Genomic DNA, 20,600 nt, shown 5'->3' on the forward strand with positions numbered 1-20,600 from the left:
ACCGCGCCGCGCAGGCGCAGCAAAGGCCGGGCGGAAGCGGCGGCGGGCGGAAGTGCCCGCGGGCCGGAAGTGGCGGCACTTCCCGTGGGGACGGGCGCCATGGAGGCGGCGGCGGAGGAACGGCGGCGAGAGCGGCGGCAACGGCGGCGCGGGGGGGAGGTGGCGGTGAAGGCCGAGCGGCGGAGCCCCCGGCGCAGCCCGTCGCCGCCGGGAGAGGAGCGGAGGGGCAGCCGCGGCAGCAGGTAGGGAGGCCCGGCCGCTCGGCCCCACGTTCGGCCCGGCCCCGCCGCTCAACCCCTCCCGTTGTTCCCCAGGTCGCCCCGGCGAAGGAGCAGGTCTGGGAGGAGGAGCCGGTCCCCGCGAGGCAGGAGGAGCCGCAGCCACAGCCCGCACCACGGCACCGTGAGGGTAAAGCAGGTAAGAGGTGCTGTCGGTACAGCGGGGCCTTGCGGACGCGGTTCCCGGAGACTCGGCCGTGCCGAGTACAGGAGGCGCCTCTTCACTTGCCCGTTCAGACTGGGCCCTGCATCGTGTGCCATGAGCAGAGGGAGGATCTGGGCGAGTCAGGAGCTCCCGCTGCCCGGCTCTGGCTGTGCCTCCAATGACCGGAGCTTCTGTTCGAGCCCAGCCTGTGCCACAACTCAGGTGTCCCTGGGGGCTGCGTCCTTCACCCAGAGCAGGCCACACTGCCTGGTTCTGGTACTTTATTCTATTCAAATTGTGGGAACCCAACTAGTTTGGCAAGGAAATCTGTCCCACAGCGTATCAGAGCTGCACACACACACACATACCAGTGTGTTTTCCCAGCGTGTAGGATTGGGATTTTCTGAAAAGCCAAGGCAGATTTGCTGCCCTCTCACTGTGGCTGTCCCTTGCAGGAGCGAGAGGATCACAGTCGCAGGGGCACTGAGGAGAGGAAGCCGAGGCACCTCGTGGAGCAGGAGCACCGGCGGGACAGGGACAGGAGCGGGGACAGGGACAGGCACAAGGAGCACTCTGACAGAAAGAAGAACCCCAGTGACAGACCGGGAGCCCGTGGCCATGAGCGGGACACTCAGAACCTGCGGGAGCAGCAGGCGGAGAGGGAATTCTACAACGAGAGGCGACGGGAGCACCGGCAGGGCACCGAGGGCAGCGCCGAGCATGGCTCGGAGCTCTGGCAATCCGAGAGCAAACCCAAAGAGAAAACAACTGAAAACAAGCAAAAACCCAGCTTCGAGCTATCGGGGGCTCTGCTGGAGGACACCAACACCTTCAGGGGCGTGGTGATCAAGTACAGCGAGCCGCCCGAGGCGAGAATCCCCAAGACCCGCTGGCGCCTGTACCCCTTCAAGAACGACGAGTTCCTGCCCGTGATGTACATCCACAGGCAGAGCGCCTACCTGCTGGGCCGGCACCGCCGCATCGCCGACATCCCCATCGACCACCCCTCCTGCTCCAAGCAGCACGCCGTCTTCCAGTACAGGTGAGCAAAAATACACACCTCAGGGATGGGTGGTGGGGTGTTTGTTGGGGAAGATGAATCAGGGAAACTTTATAAATGTGATTGCGTAGCAAAAGATGCTGAAAATATTCAGCCTATAGTCTAAATAGAAATAGAAGCTTACTTTGAGTTGTAGGATACTGAATCTTAGTTACTGAAGACAATAGCCTGGCCAGCTGAAAAAGAATCCCAATACCTTTCTACTAGCTAAAAGATCCAAAGGACAATGTAGCAAAACAAAAAAGTCTAAAGAGTAGTTTTTAGAGTTTAAAATATAATACATAGTAATGTAGTGGTTCTTATAAGCTGTACGTAGATTCTATAAAATTTTTTGGCTTGTATTGGTTAGTCTATTCATATAGTCTATGAATATTCTAATATTAGAATATTCATCACAAAAAAAAGATATAATGTGTTGTAACAAAGACCTCACTCTCTTAGCTCTCTTTTCCCCCTACTCTCTCTTTCCCTGCTCTTTTCCCTGCTCTTACCTCTGCTCTCTTCCCCCCTGCACTCTGACCCCTGCCCACCTTGCTCACTTGCTCTCCTCTTCTTAGGCCAAACCCTCTTGCTCTCTCTCGTTCTCTCTTTAAGACTTCCCTTCAGCCCAGGCTGGTGACTGAAAGCAAGACCCTTTCTACCCACGACCCTTGCAATAAACCCACATTTTCTAGAATATCTCAAGTTTGCAGAGTACCTTGTCCCATTAAGTCGCAGATGCTCCTACAGGTGTTGGAGTCCAGGACATCCCCTTGGATGAGCTGGGACCCAGGAAAGGGAATTTGAGCCCTGGACAGGGGGTGTGGAGCTGGTCCAGGGGGGTTGGAGACCTTGGCACAGCCCAGGAAGACACTGGGTTTGATTTTAGCCCATGGGAGAAACTTCCACACAGAGAAGAATTGCAAGTCAGAAATGTGTAACAGACAGTAGGGTAGTTTATCACCAGGTAAAAGATTTTGTAGTTTTGGGGTTTTTAGAATGTAGGTGCAAGGGGACAAGATGGAGATTTTAGTGCAGTGCCCTGGGTTCTTCTTCTTCTCCCTTGGCATCCACCTTCTGCAGTGATGTGGGCACAAAGGAGTTTGACAGGATTGGGTCAAAGCAGAGATCACCCTTCTAGTATAGGTGATAGGCATTGGTATGAAATGGTAAATAACAGCCACGTAATTATCTAAATAAAAGCAGAGTGACCTCCCATCACGAGGGGAGTCCCATCGTGTCCGAGCTGCTGTGAACACCTTGGCCGGACACAGAGAATTGTAAGATAAGAATTAATAAATATTTGGAGTCTTTCACAACAAGTTTGCTGTTGGCACATTAGGAATGGAATTGGTGTGTGACTGCTGTGGATCATCCCAGCAATGCTCAGATAGATCTGAGATTCCTGTAATTTAGCCATAAACAGAAATCACATAGCAGGGTTAGACACAGCATAGGAATAACACACCAGGTGTGATTGACAGGAAAAGCATTTCGAGGAGAGGTTTGGTTTGCTCTCTCAGTGAGGGCAGCTGTGCTCTGATGCAGAGGGGGCTCCTGCTGCTGCTGCCAGCAGTGCTCTCTTGGAGAACATCTGTCCCACTGCAGGAGAACATCTGTCCCACTGCAGGACAACATCTGTCCCACTGCAGGACAACATCTGTCCCACTGCAGGACAACATCTGTCCCACTGCAGGAGTTGCTGTGTTACATCACCAGAGGTTTAGGGAATGGTGCAGTGTCACTAAATGGACACGAACACAGTCAAGTTGTAAGAGCAAAAAGAGAGACTTGGTCTATTCTTCTCTTGGGTTTATATAGTTTTTGGAGTTTGACCAGAGATTGACACCTCTCTGACTCCACTAGTCAAACCAGAAGTCTGTCAGTTGTTCCTCCTCCAAAGAGGAACACAAAGTTTTTAAAACACCAGTTTTTAACCTAAAAATCTATGAGAAACTCCAGTACAAAGATATAAACATCAGAAGGCTGAAAAAGATCAGGGTGACAGTGCAGCAGCCACTCTGTCTCACAGTTTCATTTTCCTCTCATTGCTGCTCCGATCTTGGGACGGATGAGTGTTCACTGCACAGACCAACCTTCTGCTTGGGTCTCAGCTGCTTTCAGAGCAGGCCTGCTGTCTCCCTGGTGGCTGAGGCAGTGTTTCTGTGTTGCAGGCTGGTGGAGTACACCCGAGCTGACGGCACCGTGGGGCGCAGGGTGAGGCCCTACATCATCGACCTGGGCTCGGGGAACGGCACCTTCCTCAACAACCAGCGCATCGAGCCCCAGCGCTACTACGAACTGAAGGAGAAGGACGTGCTCAAGTTTGGCTTCAGCAGCAGGGAGTACGTCCTGCTCCACGAGTCCTCAGATAAATCCGAGGCCAACGCAAAGGACGATGATGAGGATGAGGAGAAGGAGGAGGAGTCTGACAGTTAACGGATGAGGGAGAGGCAGAGGAGGGAAACTCCTCGTGGTTGAACGGGACTGGGATGTGAACGCGGAGCATTTTGCAGCACTGACGCCTCTTGTTGCCTTAAAGTCCTTTCTGTGTTGCTGGTCTGTTCCCATAGTTTGTTTTGGGGGGGGGCTTTGCTCGTTATTTGTCTTTGATAGTTTTGCATATCAGGAAATACAGCTTTACTTTTATTTTATTTTTCTCCCAAGAAGCCGAAGAGCACCTGGAGGTGAAAGCTCTGGTGCTGGAAACCCTCCACAGATGTTGCCAGACTCTTCCAGCAAACCATGTCAAACACAGACAGCATCTGGAAAATTCTTTTTATGGCTTGTTTTGTTATAGCCCCTTTGAAAATGCTACAGACTGAAAGGTTAGTTAGAGAGTACCTGATGCACGTCCTGTTCCGTAGTTTGCCAAATTCCTCTGCCTGTTGGGAGTCCTGACAGGAGAATTTACCTGGATCACTGCTGAAATGGCAGAAATGTGGCAAAGACCCTCGTGTGTTTGTATGTTTTGGGTATTTAATTTGCCTCATGGTGACTGAGGGACGGGCATTTCACTGGAATTCTGCCTGGAAATCACAAAGGAATGGGAAACAGAAGTTAAACAGTTCCTGGAATTTCAGGTGATGAGACTGTGACCCCAGTTTCCTGTTCCCACACATGATGCTGAAACTGTCCTGGATGTGGAGTTGTCTGGATTGAAAGCTGGAACCCTTATTTCTGACCCTACCCCGGGGTTTATTTGTGTCACACAGAAACACCTTTGATAAGGTGACATGTTTTAACCAGTTTGCACTATTTAAGTTCTCTTTTTATAAAAAACTTTCCTGTGTCACTTGTTTAACACAGTAAAGAAGTCAGTCAGTGTTCAGGGAGAGAGGCACCAGTCCCTGGGAGTTGCAGAGTCTTTGGTGTCTCCTCCACGTTGCTTTATGTTCAGTGTGTTTGTCCCACACTTTACTGATCCACCTGGGTGTTTGTGGCCTCACCTGTTCATCCCTGCTGTGTACAGACTGTTGTACACCAAGGTGCTTGTTGTACACATTGATAGTGTAAATACGGGGCATTGCTGTGGGGTTTCAGATGGGTAGGATGGGGTTTGAGCACGAGGAGCTCCTTTATATCTACTCCAAGGGTTTTTAAATAAACAATTTGTAAATTTAGCTCTGTTTGCTTTCAGTTGTAATGTTTTTCTAGTGTCTTTTTTTTTTTTTTCACTTGAAAGAAATTAATTTTCTGTACTTGTTTCTGTAGTAAAGAAATAAGTTAAAAAACTGCACAATTTATATCCTGGAGAGGCTGTGAGCACAGGAGGTTTGTATCACTCCCTTGGCCAGGCCTTTCTCCCCTGAGGGTGGCCAGGGTGGCTCATCCTGTGTTCCCTGACACAGTTCACACAGGAATGTGAAGTGACAGAATTGCTGTACAGCTAAAGTGCAAACTGCCCCCCCAGTGTCACTGCAGACACAGTTTAATAGGATCATAGAAAGGTTTGGGTTGGAGGTGTCAGGAAAATTAATCCACTAACACCAGAGGTTTATGTCCAAAAAGGAAACAGAGGAGTCCTGGAACTTTATTGGAATAAAGGGAGAGGCCATGGGGTATTTCCTGTGGGATCTCTCAGATTGTTAGAGGACACAGCCTCCTTTTTATCCCAATTTCCTGGCTGCATTTCCCTCTCTCTTTCCCCAAGGCTGAGGTACATGACAGGTCTAGACTTCCCAAATCACCTAATACAGACCCCTTCTAATGTATAAAACCCCCCTTTTTCTTCTGTCAATCAGTGGAATTCCTATGGAATTTATGGTTCTTCCCATTGTTTCTTTCATCTCAGTATCCAGTTTTATTTATCAGCAGACCTACAGTAGATGTGTAAAGACAAATCTCTCTGATCCCATTCATCAATCAGTGGAATCCTTCCCAGTGTTTCTATCTCTCAGCACTAGTTTTATCCACTACCAGGCCCACAGTTGGTTTGTAAAGACAAATGAATGCTTCATTCCTTTCAGGAGGATTCTAAAAACCACAGAATCATGGGATCTCTGAATTGTTAAGGCTGGCAGAATCACAGAATACTGAAATCCTTAAGCCTGGAAGAATCACAAAACACTGAAATCATTAAGACTGGCAGAATCACAGATTATTGAAATCATTAAGGTTATTGAGTTATTAAGGCTGGCAGAATCACAGAATATGGAATCCTTAAGGCTGGCACAATCACAGAATAGTGACATCATTAGGTGACTGAATTATTAAGGCTGGCAGAATCATGGAATACTGCAATCATTAGGTTATTCAGTTATTAATGCTGGCACAATCACAGAATACTGAATCATTAGGTTAATGAGTTATTAAGGCTGGCAGAATCACGGAATACCGAACTCCTTAGGTTATTCAGTTATTAATGCTGGCACAATCATAGAACACTGAAATCACTGGGTTATTGAGTTATTAATGCTGGTAGAATGACAGAATACTGAAATCCTTAAGGTTATTGAGTTATTAATGTTGTCCCAATCACAGAATACTGCAATCACTAGGACTGGCAGAATCACAGAATGCTGAAATCATTAGGTTATTGAGTTATTAATGCAGAATAACAGAATATTGAAATCATTAGGTTATTGAGTTATTAATGCAGAATCACAAGATACTGAAATCCTTAATGTTATTGAGTAGAATCAGGTTATGTTGGTAGAATCACGGAATATTGAAATCATTTCGTTATTCAGTCATTAACGCTGTCCCAATCACAAACACCCCAATTACCGCCCACCCACCTCGCCCAGCCCGGGACCCCCCGGCACCGCCCCGCCTCAGCAGCGCCCCCAGCGGCCGCCGCCGGCACCGCCCCGCCTCAGCAGCGCCCCCAGCGGCCGCCGCCGGCACCGCCCCGCCTCAGCAGCGCCCCCAGCGGCCGCCGCCGGCACCGCCCCGCCCCGCCCCGCGCAGGCCGCGCCGCCATGGCCGCGCTGCACGCCAAGGCCGGCGGGCCCCCGCAGATCCCGGACACCCGCCGGGAGCTCGCCGAGCTGGTGAAACGCAAACAGGAGCTGGCGGTGAGCTCCGGGGGAGGGCTCGGTGCGGTCCGGGTGGCGGCCGAGCGGCTGAGGGAGGGGAGCGGCGGGGCCGGAGCGGCGCGGCCCGGGCCTGCTCCATGCGCGGCGGTGTTCCCGGCAGGAGACGCTGGCAAACCTGGAGCGGCAGATCTACGCCTTCGAGGGCAGCTACCTGGAGGACACGCAGATGTACGGGAACATCATCCGCGGCTGGGATCGCTATCTCACCAACCAGAAGTGAGTGGCCGAGGCGCTGCCCACCTGCCCGGCCCCCCCTCCCCGGCCCGCCCGGCCCCGCCATCCCGCCTTGTCTCTTGTTTCAGGAACTCCAACAGCAAAAACGACAGGAGGAACCGCAAGTTCAAGGAGGCTGAGAGACTCTTCAGCAAGTCCTCGGTCACCTCAGCAGCGGTGAGTGTTGGGATGGTGCAGGAGATGAGCCCTGACCCCATAACTGTCCCTGTGCACACCCCTCTCCTTATCCCTGTCCCCATCCCTGCTCCTGTTTTATCTCCATTCTCCAATAGAGACATACAGAATGTCTCTATTCCCGTCCCTTTCCCTGTCCCCATCCCTGCTCCTGTTTTATCTCCATTCCCATCCCTTTCCTTGTCCCCATTCCTGCTCCTGTTTTATCCCCATCCCTGTCTCTTGGTGCCTCAGCCGTGCTGTGATCACCTGCAGAATGATTTCCCCATGTGAAGTCCCATCCCTGCCCTGAGCATCCCCATCCCAGCCTGCAGCCTGTTCCAGAGCCCCTTTCCCGGGTGCCTGGGGGTGGAGGATGCCTGTCACTGCTGTCACTGCTGTCACTGCTGTCCCCTGGCTGTGTCTCTGCCCCAGACCCTCAGTGCCACATGGGACGTGTCTGTGTCCCCTGGCCTCCATGCTTTGAGCACTGGGAAAGTGAATTCCTGCCTGGCTTGACATCCCCTTTGGTTTTCCAGGCTGTCAGTGCGTTAGCTGGAGTCCAGGACCAGCTCATTGAGAAGCGTAAGTGTCTTTGTCATTTTTCTCTGACTTTGGGGAGAATGACACTCTCCCCACCACTGAGCCCTGTCTCAGCCTTCCAGATCTGGGCTGGGCTCCTCTTCCCAGTCCCTGTGTCTGGCTGCTCTCAGCTGTTGACTTCCCAAGTTCTTTCCACACTCAGTAAGGGTTTGTTGTGTGTAAAAGGGATTGAAATGTGGTGTTCTTTGGAGGAGGAGGCTGGATGAGCTGGAGCACTGCATTGCTGTAGATGTGTCAGCCACAGGAGATGTGGGGAGGGACCACTCACCTCCAGGATATTGAAAAAACGTTTTTTTGTGATCAGCACCAAATAGGATGTGGTTCCTCAGTGCTGAGGAGCAGCTTCCTGTCCATCCTGCAGGGTTGTTTCCCAAGCTCTGTGCTTTACCTGAATCACCTGGGCTGGCTGCAGGGCTCAGGTGTTTCTGCTGCTCTTCTGGGGTTGTTTCTCCCACTCAGGGCTGTGCCAGGGCACCCCACCCTGGTGCTCACCTGGGTTTGTCCTGCTCTAGGGGAGCCGGGCAGTGGCACAGAGAGTGACACTTCTCCAGACTTCCACAACCAGGAGAATGAGCCCAGCCAGGAGGATGCTGAAGAGCTGGATGGCTCCGTGCAGGGTGTGAAGCCTCAGAAAGCTGCTTCCTCCACTTCCTCTGGGAGCCACCACAGCAGCCACAAAAAGAGAAAGAACAAAAACAGACACAGGTCAGTGGGACCAGCAGCCTGCTCACCACAGCCACACCTGGACAGTTGGCTGGGGATGGATTGAATTTGTTGCCTGAGGGGAACAAGCAACATGTAGGAATAATGGGCAGCTGGGGTCAGTTTTTGGGTGGTTTTCCTGGTTTTGGAAGAGGAGGGGAAAGTGCTGAGGAGGTTGAACAGGCAGCACAGGGTGCTCCCTCCAGCTGTGGCACAGCTGGGCTTCTGGGCAGCTTCTCCAGCTCTCCCATCTCTCCAGGATAAAGCTCATTCCTTCCAGCAGGTCCTGACCTCCTGAGCTTGCTGCTTGGTTTCTGCAGAGCCCAGTAGAACAGGAGTGTTAGTGTTTTCTTTGAAGGAGGGTGGAAAGCAAATGGGAATGTTTTTGGGGTTTTGGATACTCCCAGTATCTGGATTTCCACTCCAGCCCCTTCCAGCTCTCACATCCCAGCCGAGTCTCAGTGCTGGTCACCTTCACCTCAGAGTGTTGGTTATTAAACTGACCTGAAATTCACGAGAAACAGATTCCTTGAACTTTTTTTCTGGTTGGATTTACCTGTCCAGCTCTGCCCCTGGGGCATAACGAGGGCGATGAGCTGGTCCCTGTGCCCTCAGCAGGTGACAGTGCCTGTGAGTCAGCCCTGGGGGAGGAAAACCACAGAGAGGAGACACTGCAGAGCTGGGAAGGATTGCTGAACCTGGGATTTAATAGAAGTAATGGAGCTTTTAAAACTCCCTGGTGTCTGTGCTGGCTCTGAGCTCTGCCTAGGGACAGGCTCTCCTCTTTAAGGGACCTGCCTGCAATTAGAGGAAGGGTTTAAAGTGGTAAAAGTTTACAAGGGGGGGCTGGGGACAGTTGGGGTGGGGACACGAGGTAGGTACAATGCTTGAAAAGTGCTTAACTCCTTCTTTTGCTTTCATTAAGTGTCGAGTCATTAGCTTGTCTTTAATTCTTAGGTCAGAATTTCCTTCCTACAGCAGCCTGAATTGGGCAAATATCTGAAAGGACTGGATGTCCCTTTGGTTCCTCATGAGCTGGGAATCCAAAGTAGTTCAAATCTCTTTTTTTGCCTGTAGATATTTGGAAGAAGTTCAGGAATAACACGAGAAACTACATCCGTGAGCAAGTCCAGAGAAACAACCTGTAAAACTGAAGTACAGCTTAAGGAAACTGCCATTTCAAACAAATTATAAAATATTCTCCCTGCACAAACCATGGCCAACAACATGGTGGGGTGCAGGGCAGGTGCTGGAACTGACAAAAATCTCTTTGCTCCCGTCCATGACCTGGACTTTGGGGACTGGAGCTGGGGGGAAGCTGCCCCCCAACAGGTTGTGTGGCTCTGGGTTCCCTCACATTCCCCCTCTGCAGCTTTGGCTGCTGCTGCCAGGCCAGGCTGTGGGACAGAGGAGCCCTGCCCTGCTCCCCTGTGGCAGCTCCTGTGTTCCCAGGCCCCATCAGACACTCCGAGGGGCTCAGTGAGGCAGAAACTTGACTTTTGTAATGCTTAGCAGGGCCAGGTAGATACTTAAAAAAAAAGATAAAAAGATAATTAAATTTGTCTGTAATAAAAGCTCTGTTAAAATTGTGATTGCTGTTACTGACTGTCCCCTAAATTTTGGCAGATAAGACCAAACAATTCTCAAGTATTTTTAGGCTAAAAACACCCCAGGAACAACCCAGTCCCTGATGGGGCAGTGATCCAGGCCCCACAACCCCACAGGTGCTCCAGCCAGACCTGTGGGTCTGTCCCTTGAGGGAGTCTGGCATGAAAAAGAGAAAAATAAAAAGAAATGTTGGCTTTTCTCTTTATTCAGAAGCTCTTCCATTTGCCAGCACGACTCTGGGTTTCACTCCCCCGTTCCTGGAGAACCGGGAGGTGCTGGGGAAGGGCCTGCAGGAGCAGGTCCCGTGTGGGGAGCTGGGGACCTTTGGCTTCAGGGGCACACAGAGCCTCAGGTGTGGCTGCAGGGGCTGTGCTGTCCCTCTGCTCCCTCTGTGCCACACCACAGCAAGGCCAGGGGGGATATTTTCTGTGTGCTCAGCTGATTTCATGGCTAACACGAGGAAACTCGGTTCTGTTTCCTCTTAGTGCAGTCCTGGAATGGGGCTCCATGATAAATCCTTCCCCAGCCGTGTGAGCTGTGGGCAGAGCTGTGTCTGGAGGCTGTGGCACTTGTGTCAGGGGGTGGGACAGTCCCCAGGCTGCTCAGCTCTGGCCAGACATCCCTTGGCCACCGTTTCAGCACTGAAGGCATGGGGGGATCAGCCCAGGGCAGGGTTGGGCACCGAGTTCTGTGTCACCTCTGCCTGAACCAGCTTTGCCTTGCCCTGGCAGCCCAGTCCCTTCCCCTGAGCCCACCCTGCTTCCTGACCCCTCATTGGATTTTCCAAGCCCTGGGGTTCCTCTCCTGCCCCTGAGCAGCTGCTCCTCTTTCAGCTCCTAAAATCCCCTGTGTAAACCAAACCCACCTCTCTGCTAACACCTCTTGTTCCCAAAAAATCCAGTGGGGAGGGGGACTCTGGATTGCCAACCCAGAGTGCTTTTTGTGTCCAGTCCTGGTTAAGATAATCTAAAGAACCTGATGGTGTTTGAACACTGGCTTTATTATTTATTTCATTTTATTATTTTTTTTTTAGCAATCTCGCTAGGGTGGCTAATCAATTAATTGATTTAATTCATTAGTATATTAATTTCTATTGCTTTCTTCCTTTCAAATGCTGCCCCTCAGCCCGTCTGGCATGTTTGATTATGACTTTGAGTAAGTTTGACTTGAATTAGTACTTGTGCTGTGTTGTTAGTGTGTAGACACCGATGTGCCTTTTGAGACCTCGCTAACCCCTAGTTTATCTGTTTAATTGTAGGTATGTATATTAGGTTAGGCTGGGAAGTTTTTTTTAAAAACAGAAAAGCGTGATGGAGGTAACATTTTATTTGATAACTTCAGCAAATTATAAATTAACTTCACTCTTCTTTACCTTTCTGTTTCATATTTAAATAGATAAAACTTTTTAACTTTAAACCTTAGTTTAAAAACTGATTCTTTTGGCTTTGCTGCTTAAGGAGATAAGTATAGACTTGGATATTTCCTTTTGGAAAAATGTACTAAACTCAATAACTTTGGCTCACATAATCCCTGTCATCCTAACTCCTCTCTCTATCCAAGTAAATAACTCTGACACTATGTCTGGCTAATTACCTGTGGCATAGTTACACCTCTGGCAGATTAAATTAACATGGAGCATGCCTAGTTCCCCTTGTTCACCTGCCTAAGTGCCCTGTGATTGATTGTGCCCCTTGATTAACTCTGTCTGGGAGTGGATGGAATCAGCTTTTTTGGCAAATAATACCTCGAGTCTCCTCTGCTGCTCTCATGCCCAGTAACCCTGGGCACAGCCCTGGCTCAGCCAGTTGGGAATGGATGGATTAACCGTAGTCTCTGTCGTAGCTGTGCCCTGTGCAGTAACTCTGGTGTCGGGTCAGGTATTGACATGGACGTTTCTCTTGTCTTTCCAACCACAGGATTGATCTCAAGTTAAACAAAAAGCCAAGAGCCGTAAGTATCCGTGCTCTGTCTGTGTTTTCATTGCTCACTGGAGGGGCTGCCTGACTCCCAAGCTTTAAAAACCCTCCTCCTGCTGCTGTCATTTGAGTTGTTATTGTCATGGCTGAAGGAGTCACAGCGTGAGGTCAGCATTGTCCCCTGGCTGTGACAGCAGCTGAGCCCAGGTCACAGCTAACTCCTGTCTGCTTCTCATGGAAAAAGCTGCTTTGCATCCTCTTGTCTTGTCATGATCTGGAGCATCAAAAGCATCTGGTTTGAGTTGGTACTCAAGGTTGGAAGGGTCCTTTTTGATGTTTGGCTACAAGAAAAAGATCTGTTCTGCCTGCAGCTAGTGGTGTGTGAGATGAGAAAGGACTGAGCCCCCCCAGCTCCGAGAGCAGAATCGGAGGTGGGAAGGTTTTAATGTGCATGTGCTGTCCTTTCTCTGCAGGACTACTAGAGCCATCAGTGCTGATGCTCCTGGGATTTAGGTCTGTGACTCCCCACTGAGAAGCCCTGAAGCAGGATGGCAGCTGCAGCAGGAGTGACTCTAAGGGACTTGGATGGGGGGGAGGAAATCCTGGATCGTGTACTTTGCATCATTTTTAAAATCACCTGAGTTGCAGGAAGACAAAGGTGGTGTAGTAGTTGTAGTAGTTCTGAATTCCTGACTGTTCTGTGCTTCCACCTTGGTCGGGAACTTCCTGAAGTGGCTGATACTGCTGCCCCCTGTCACCTGCAGACCCACAGAGAGGCATTTCCTTTTCCACTGGAACTGGGATAGGGTTCAGTGTGTCCCATCCATGTTGTGAGACTTAGATTACTTTTGTTGCTGATATTTAGCTCTGCAGGTTTGTTCTTTTGTTTTTATTTCGTTGTTTTTGTTGTGCTTTTTCAAAAGCTGAAGTGTAGAGTTACAAGTTGACTTTGGGTTCCTTTGTTTAGTCCGTGTAGTGGAAGGTTCTTCATTTTGTGGAGCAGCTCTTTTGATTCTTACTCAAGCAGAGAAGAAGGTAGTTTAACCCTTTTCTCTTACTTTTCATTTTAAACACCATCTCCCAATATTCCTCAGTGCATTAAGTGCAGGAAGGGCCAGAGCTCAGAGCCAACTCTGCTGTCGCTGACTTTGGGTGGGTTCTCTTTTTAATACAAACTTCTGTCATTTGTACATAAACAATAAAAGTTCCATGTTTGTCTCTTCTCATGGTTTATTCAGAGCAAACTTAGACTCCTGGTGCTTTTTAGTGTCCACCTGCTTTATGGGGACTTTGCTGGAGTTCTTCCCCTTTGGCACTGGAGCTGTTCCTTGTCCTGTGGCCCACGGGAGGTTCACTTGGTGCTTTCTCTCCTCGGGGTAGCTGTAACTGAGTTCTGCAGGGAGTGCCAGGCTCTGATCTCCAGTTGTGTTTGGCTGATCCAGCTGCAAGGCAGGGCTGGGATGTCTGTGGTTCTGCTGGTGAGGGCAGATCAGAGTGAGCCAGCTGGATTGTCCCTGGAGCAGGACACAGGAGTGAGGGCCGGGTGCTTCTCACAGCAGCCAGGTCACAATCTTGGTGTTGCTGTTGAACTGAGCTTTGCTTCACTCAGCATGGGGAGTTACCTTCTTTTATCAGTGCTGGGATGTGTTTGTGTAACCCCTGCTGCTGGAGGGAGACGTGGGAAAGGGGCCTTGGGACAGGGCTGTCACTGAGTCCCCGGAGTGTGCACAGCCCTTGGGACAGTCAAGAGTTCATGTCTTCTGCTGCACCTCTGCTCCCCTGGGGTTTGGGGTCTTCCTCAGCTCTCTCCAGGCACTGGCAGTGCACGGGAGCAGAATTCTCCTCTGGGCTGTGTCTGATCTGGGGATCAAGGCAGCTCTGTGTTTGTTCCTGGAGGGAGCTGGCTTATCCTGCAGGGAGCTGTGCCTCTGCTCGGGGACTGGCTGCTGCTCCTCCACAGGGGGGTCAGGATAGAGCAGCTTAAAGGCCAAGCTGCAAAGCTGGCTTACTTCTGTGCTTTAAGTCACAGAGTTTAAGTACAGGGGGGTGGAAGATCTAGGAAACGTAAACTACAAGGCTTTGCTCCTCCATAGTTCTGGAAAAAAGAACTCTCAGCTGATGGTTTGATTCCTTGGCCTCGGTATGAAAACAGTTCTGCTGCTGCTCCAAGCAGGGGTGGCTGGAACGCCTGGATTTCAGAGGCTGAAGTCTCTGCTGCACCTCTGACCTTGAGGAAAACTGCCAGACATTTTTGGGCAGAACATTTTGGAGAAGCAGCTCAGAGCCTGTTGTGCAGGCAGGGTCAGCTCAGCCTTCCCTGTGCCACACTGGGGTGCTGCAGGGACAGCGGGGAAGTGCAGCCAGTCCTGTCTCTGGCTGTGTTTGTCACCGAAGGAGGGGACAGCCTGCTCTGCCCAGGTCGATGTCTGATGGCAGCAGCCTGAGGGGGACACATTGATCAGGGCAGAAAGAGAAATGGCAAACACTTGATTTAGTTAAAGGATCAGCTGTTTCTGCTGGGTCCTGACTCCAGCAGTTGTGCCTACAACTTCCATTTGACTTCTGAACTCTTCTGTTTTACTTCCTAAAGAGCCTGAGTGCCTTAAACACCCCCAAGGATGGCCAGTGCCTGGGCACAGGAGTCAGAGGGAGCTGCACAGGCTTTACCTGAATGCTAATAAAGCTAAAAGTAGTAATTAGAAATATATCCTGAGTCCTTTGTTTGTGAAAAATAAATCCTGAGCAAAGAAGAATATAGAAGAGCAGCCACTGTCCTTATGGACCCCAAAGGTGGAGCGTTAGGGAATTAATCCCCGCACAGCCTCGTCACCAAGAGGATTAGGCAGGAGTTCATCCTGTGGCCGAGGGGCAGCGGGGCCGCGCCCGGGCAGGGCTGGGTAAGGGGGCAGCGGGGAGGGGCGGGGGGGGTCCCGCCTGGGGGATGCGGCCCCGCACACGCTCCGGCTCCCTCCCGCTGTCCTGGCTCACGGCGAGGCGGGACAGAGCCCGGCATCGCTCCTTTGGGGCAGCGCGGGGCTCTGAGCTCCATCTCCCGGCCCGCAGGGTCCATGGGCCGGCAGCGCGCCCCGCCCGAGCCCTGCTGGAGGCGCCTCCTGCGCGCCGCCTGCTGCGGGCTCCTGGCGCTCTGCGGGACGGCGCTGCGGGGGCTGCGGGGGCTCTGGAGCCTGGCCTGGGTCGGTACCGCACAGCCCCTTCCCCGGGGACCTCCGCGCTCCTGTGCCGGCTCCAAACGCGGCGTGTGGCCGGAGCCAGGGCAGGAGCACTGCTGGGGTGCAATCGCTGCACCGCTGCTGCTGCGGGCTGGGGTTTGCTGCAGCTGTGCAGGGGCAGGAGTGATGCTGGGGTGCAATCGCTGCACCACCGCTGCTCTGGGCTGGGGTTTGTTGGAGCTGGGAAGGGGCAGAGGTGATGCTGGGGTGCAATCGCTGCACCGCTGCTGCTGCGGGCTGGGGTTTGTTGCAGGCTGGGCAGGGGCTGGGGCACTGCTGGGGTGCAATTGCTGCCCCTCTGCTGCTGCTGCGGGCTGGGGTTTGCTGCAGCTGGGCAGGGACAGGGTCGATGCTGGGGTGGAATCGCTGCACTGCTGCTACTTTGGGCTGGGGTTTGTTGCAGCTGTGCAGGGGCAGGGGCACTGCCGGGGTGCAATCGCTGCACCGCTTTTGCTGCAGGCTGGAGTTTGTTGGAGCTGTGCAGGGGCAGGGGTGCTGTTGGGGTGCAATCGCTGCACCTCTGCTGCTGCTCTGGGGTTGCAGCTGTGCAAGTGCACTGTGCAATCGCTGCACCGCTGCTGTTCTGGGCTGGGGTTTGTTGCAGCTGGGTGCTGCAGGGCAGGGGAACGTGTCACCACAACACCCGGCTGCAGGAGCCTCGTCCCGGGGGCCGGTTTTGGCTCAAGGCGCTGTGTGGTTGTGCCCACCAAGAGCACTGGGGACACAGGGACACCGCCCCAGGCTCTGCCCTCCGCAGGGCAGGGGTGAGCCGTCCTGTCCCCCAGGTCCTGCTGATGTGCTACAAGAGCTGCTGGGATGGCGCTTTCCAGGTCACCGAGGAGGTAACTGAACTCCCCGGTGGGAAACACCGCAGCCCTCACCAGGCCCCGTGTCACTGAGCCCGGTGACAGGGCCAGCTGGGTGGCACCAGGAGGGTTCCCCAGACAGGGTTGGTGCCATCTGGGCTCAATGAGCTCCCAGTGTCCATGTTGGCTTCCAGCTGGGCACAGCCCTGCAGCTCAGACTGGAGGGGAGCGAGGAGGATGCGGACTCAGACTCTGCATGGGAGCCTGGACGCACAGGTGGGTCCCTGTGCCAGGGCTGTCCCCGGGGCTGGCGGGTGCCCTGGGGGATGGCAGCAGCTGAGCTGTGGTGCCAGGGCAGCGGTGGGGCAGCAGCGGCGTGGCGATGGCAGCGAGGCCGTGCTGGGGAGGCTGGAGGCTCTGGAGGCCGATGTCCGCTTCCTCTGCACCGAGCTGGGGGCAGAGAAGCTCCTGTGGAGCAGCCGGTTCCTGGAGCTGCTGCGGGAGCAGCAAAGCCTCCGCCAAAGGGTGAGTGCCCCGGGGGGTGCCAGCCCTCTGCCCCCTCCCACAGCCCAGAATCTCACAGCCTGCTGCAGCTGCAGGAGCTGCCGTGGCAGTGGAACAGCCCTGACAGCCCAGAGCTGCTCGGGGAAGCAGAGGACCAAAGTGCCAGTGGGAGTGAGGGAGAGAGTCCAGAAGGTAAGGGCGGGGAGCTGTGGGGGACACAGTAGCTGGGGAGGGGGTGATGTGCTGGACCTGCCACCAGAGCTGGGGATGGGAGCAATGTGCTGACCTCTGCTCATCGGCAATGCACCACCTCCCACCTGGGCACTGGGGAGGCAGGTGCTGGGAAAGGCTCCCAGTTCTCTGTATCTGTTCCCATCAGGAGTGTCGGTGGGTGCTCCCACTGGTGTCCCCCCCTCTCTCTGTCCTTTGCTCTTTTCCAGGACGTCAGTGGCTGGAGTCACCTCGGCAAGCACGAGCCTCCACCCAGCCTGACAGGCAGCAAATGTAAGTGAAGGTGTGAGCAGGGCCAGGGTGGATCCACACACTGCTCCCTGGCCAGGCCCTGCAGGACACAGGCCAGGCTGGTGCAGTCCCAGCTCTATCCCTGTATGTGCCTCCGTCCCTTGGTGCTGGCTGGGCCATTTCCCAGGAGCAGGAACCAGCTGCAGGCAGGTCAAGACAAGCCACTGGCCCTGGATCTGCCCCAGGACAGGTCACAGCCCTCCCTGCCAGGGCTGACTGTGCCCCACAGGGGCTGGCTCAGGGGAAACCCACCGAGGAACATCCTCCTGCTCTGCTGCTCGCTGGGAGGTCCCAGGAACGAGGAGTCTGGTCAGCGCCAGCTTCAGTCCCCTTGCACCGGGGTGACGGATTGCAAAACTCGCCCACTGACTTCCTGACTGGCCAGAGCCACCCTCCTCTCCCTCAGCTGCTTCTGCTCATGTCGCAACCCCGGGCCAGCTCCTTGAGAGGGCAGCCGGAGCCCCAGCACAGGCCCTCATTGCCCACAACAGCCGGGCATGGGAGCTGCAGGGCAGAGGGGCTGCCTGGAGCCCGGCCTGGCCCAGCACAGGGGAGCTGCATCCTGCCCCGGGCTCCCACTGCTCAATACAGGCAGTATTGATACAGTAATACCACTGTCCATCGGTTGTGTGTGCCTGGTCTTTGCCCAGCAGAGCAGGGACAGCTGCACCAGTGCCCTGCAGCAGCCCCCAGCTCTTTGGGGAGGGGGACAGGATGAGCTGAGCAGAGCAGGGACCAGCAGCCACCCGCAGCAGGGGCCGGGGCCAGGCTCCAGCAGCAGGCAGGGATCTGTCCTCCCAACGTGCCCGAGCAGCTCCCACATGCAGGGAACTGATGCAACACAAATAGCAGCGCCCTGACTCACCCTGCACCCACCTGGCCCCGCTGGGGTGGAGGTGGGACAGCCCCGTGCTGCTCAGGAATACCAAAGTAAACCAGGTCCTGCAAGTGAGCAGCTCTGGGAGCCTCCTGCACTGAAACCCCAGCCCCAAGCTGGCCCCCCACCTCCCACAGCAGCCTCCATGCTGAGGCCATGGGAGCACCAGTGACGTGACAAGGTCCTGTTCCTGCTGGCCCTTCTCTGTGGCAATCCTCGGGCTGGAAATCCCCAGCCAGCCCACAGGGACCACGCTGCAGGAGGTGGATGGTGACATCAAGCAGCACCAGCTACAGCCACCAGCTCTGCCCCCCTCACTGGAGCAGCCCCCCACCACAGCACCTGCAACACGGCAAGAGTCACCTCACAGGCCATGGAAACCTTTCCCCAGCCACCACACCAAAGCCTCCTGACCTATTGCTTAACCAGAGGCTGTATTTACTCCAACACACTTGTGCAACATTGCTCCCCAGTCCTGGCCAGGGGCCTTGGTGGCTTTGTCAGGAGGGCTGAGCAGGTTGTCCCAGAAAGGGCTTTGGCTTCCAGGGACAGCCCCCAGCCTTGGGGAACACCCGGGTGTCCAGGGCCCTCAGGAAAGCTTGTGAGAGAACTGAAAAGCATGTGGCTGGAGGGCAAGTGCTGACAGCATCTGCACAGGCAGCACCACCATCACACCCCACCCACCCCAGCCTCCCCCCAGGGCAGCACCCAGCTCCTCCCCAGCACCTTTCCCTTCTCTTGCATGCATTACAGCCTATTCAGTTACTCTTTTCCTGCAGTCCTGTCTCACAGGGAGGCTGTGCTGCAGCAGCAGTTTGGGGTACAGAGCTGCTGCCATGCTCAGTGCATCTATTCCTCTTTATGGGGAGAGCAGCAGCCTCAGCACTGGAGGAACATGGGGTTGATGCTGGATCTGCTCCCATAGCAGATCACTGCACACACCCCATCCCCTTTTCCCACAGCCAGCACAGGAACCTTTCCCATTCCTGCTTCTGAAAATGCTTTAAAATGTTGGAATTGAGCTAGCCACATCCTGGAAAAAACCCCAACAGGAGGAACCAGCTGAGCTCAAATGGAAGTTCAGGGAGCAAGGGCAGCACAGGGCAGTGGGGCCAGGGAGAGGTGAGCAAGCCCTGCAGAGCAGACTGGTCTGTTTGGAGGAACCAGCCCCTCCTGAAGCTCAGCACAAAGCTTCAGTAGCACAGCTGACAGGATGAGGGCTGGGAAGCCCCTGAGCACAGGAAACCTTCAACAGGCCCATGTGTGACCTCCTTCTCCTCCAACAGCCCAGTGAGCTGACACACAGCTCTGACCCAGTTTGGCTCACCAAGCAAACACCCAGCAGTCATAGCAGGCTCTTACCCCCAAGGCCCAGGAAGTGCTGAGCCAAAGGATGCACCCCAAAATCCCCATTTTAACAGCCCCAGCAGGGTTGCCAAGGTGTGCAGGCAGGCAGCCCCACCACTTCTGGCACTGAGGAGTGTGTAGGGGAAAAAATGTGCAGCGGCAACAGCTCCCACCAGCATTCCCATTTCCCAAATCTCTGGCACCACAGTAGAGCTTGGGAAATGGGGACACAGAACTTTGTGTGGATGGAAGAGAAAATTCAGAGCACAGCAGTGGGAGTGTGGCTGGGCTTGCTGCACACACAGCAGCTTGGGGAGTAACTTCCACCAGACTCTCCCAAACTGCCCCGTGTGCCCCAGGGCTGTCACTGCAATACAAACATCACAGCCAAAGTCACCCAGCTCCAGCTTTTCCTCTCCTGGCTGTGATAATGAACCTCTGCACTAATTAACTTAATTCTGTCTCAGTGCAGCTTTGAGAGACCGAAAAACATTTATCTCCCTCTACATATCCTGTAAAACTAGAATTACCTATTTTCTATTTCAGGAACACCAGCCTTAAAATCATGGAGCATTTTTCAACCACAGATCCCATTACAGACAGCAGCAAACTCCTTACCTGGTTAAAGGTGTGCTCAGAGCCCTGACACACCACTCCATCCCCCCAATAAACACACACAGAGCCACATGAGCTCTGTCACTGCAGTGACATCCTCACAGGCTTTTCCTCTCCCACAGTCAATAAAGTGTCTTTACTGTGAGGCTGCAGGTTTGTTTTGAAATGCAGTTGGTCTGGGAGCACCTGCCCCCCTGGTTTCTGATTAACTGGAGAGTCACTGCCCTGTGGTAAATGAAGAGCACAAGTTTCAATACAGACCATAAAGTTATTTAACCAGTGAGATAAGGACGTGCTGTGCTGCAGAGGAGCAGGCGGGAGGGGAAGATCCTTACACCACAGCCTGAGCACTGATATTCCTGCTGCACTTCCAGTCCATAACAAATCTTCACAGCAAAATCTGGACATGTTACCATTCACATATTCCACACATCTGACACAGATGTGCTGTAACTGGATAAAACAGGTATTTATTTCCAGG

The 20,600-nt window shown here is 53.5% G+C and overlaps 2 protein-coding genes and 1 long non-coding RNA gene across 7 annotated transcripts; 2 read left to right on the forward strand and 1 right to left on the reverse strand.

The window, feature by feature from the left end:
• The first annotated feature begins 93 nt into the window (after positions 1–93).
• SNIP1 (Smad nuclear interacting protein 1) lies at positions 94–5,085 on the forward strand. The gene is made up of 4 exons (XM_083879449.1): positions 94–242; positions 315–417; positions 879–1,465; positions 3,637–5,085. Exons 1-4 carry the CDS (start codon positions 100–102, stop codon positions 3,899–3,901), a joined length of 1,098 nt encoding a protein of 365 aa, XP_083735575.1. The 5' UTR covers positions 94–99; the 3' UTR covers positions 3,902–5,085.
• Positions 5,086–6,871: 1,786 nt separating this feature from the next.
• Positions 6,872–13,441, forward strand: MEAF6 (MYST/Esa1 associated factor 6). Of its 5 annotated transcripts, XR_014591855.1 has the most exons (8): positions 6,872–6,981; positions 7,103–7,218; positions 7,305–7,392; positions 7,929–7,974; positions 8,505–8,697; positions 11,561–11,618; positions 12,219–12,252; positions 12,692–13,441. XR_014591855.1 is itself a non-coding variant. In XM_083879272.1 (7 exons), exons 1-7 carry the CDS (start codon positions 6,886–6,888, stop codon positions 12,698–12,700), a joined length of 582 nt encoding a protein of 193 aa, XP_083735398.1. In that variant the 5' UTR covers positions 6,872–6,885; the 3' UTR covers positions 12,701–13,441. The 5 variants fall into 5 exon arrangements, 3 of the variants coding, with proteins under 3 accessions (XP_083735398.1, XP_083735399.1, XP_083735400.1); XR_014591854.1 differs by having other exon boundaries at positions 11,561–12,252; XM_083879272.1 differs by lacking the exon at positions 11,561–11,618.
• Positions 13,442–13,739: 298 nt separating this feature from the next.
• Positions 13,740–20,548, reverse strand: LOC310919759. The gene is made up of 3 exons (XR_014591856.1): positions 20,455–20,548; positions 20,123–20,344; positions 13,740–14,658 (listed from the first exon to the last, which is right to left on the reverse strand). It is a non-coding gene; the product is annotated as an uncharacterized lncRNA (long non-coding RNA).
• Between the last annotated feature and the right edge of the window lie 52 nt (positions 20,549–20,600).

Source organism: Zosterops lateralis, assembly GCF_965231275.1.
Source record: "Zosterops lateralis genome assembly, chromosome: 28".
In the NCBI taxonomy this organism is placed as follows: domain Eukaryota; kingdom Metazoa; phylum Chordata; class Aves; order Passeriformes; family Zosteropidae; genus Zosterops; species Zosterops lateralis.

What these genes read in the sequence shown, in the direction of transcription:
- MEAF6 (XM_083879272.1), top strand. Translation starts at nt 6,886, where the DNA reads ATGGCCGCGCTGCACGCCAAGGCCGGCGGGCCCCCGCAGATCCCGGAC. An exon ending in CGCTATCTCACCAACCAGAA is followed by an intron (nt 7,219 to 7,304) that starts GTGAGTGGCCGA and finishes CTCTTGTTTCAG; the next exon opens with GAACTCCAACAGCAAAAACG. An exon ending in GGACCAGCTCATTGAGAAGC is followed by an intron (nt 7,975 to 8,504) that starts GTAAGTGTCTTT and finishes GTCCTGCTCTAG; the next exon opens with GGGAGCCGGGCAGTGGCACA.
- SNIP1 (XM_083879449.1), top strand. Translation starts at nt 100, where the DNA reads ATGGAGGCGGCGGCGGAGGAACGGCGGCGAGAGCGGCGGCAACGGCGG. An exon ending in AGGGGCAGCCGCGGCAGCAG is followed by an intron (nt 243 to 314) that starts GTAGGGAGGCCC and finishes GTTGTTCCCCAG; the next exon opens with GTCGCCCCGGCGAAGGAGCA. An exon ending in CACGCCGTCTTCCAGTACAG is followed by an intron (nt 1,466 to 3,636) that starts GTGAGCAAAAAT and finishes TCTGTGTTGCAG; the next exon opens with GCTGGTGGAGTACACCCGAG.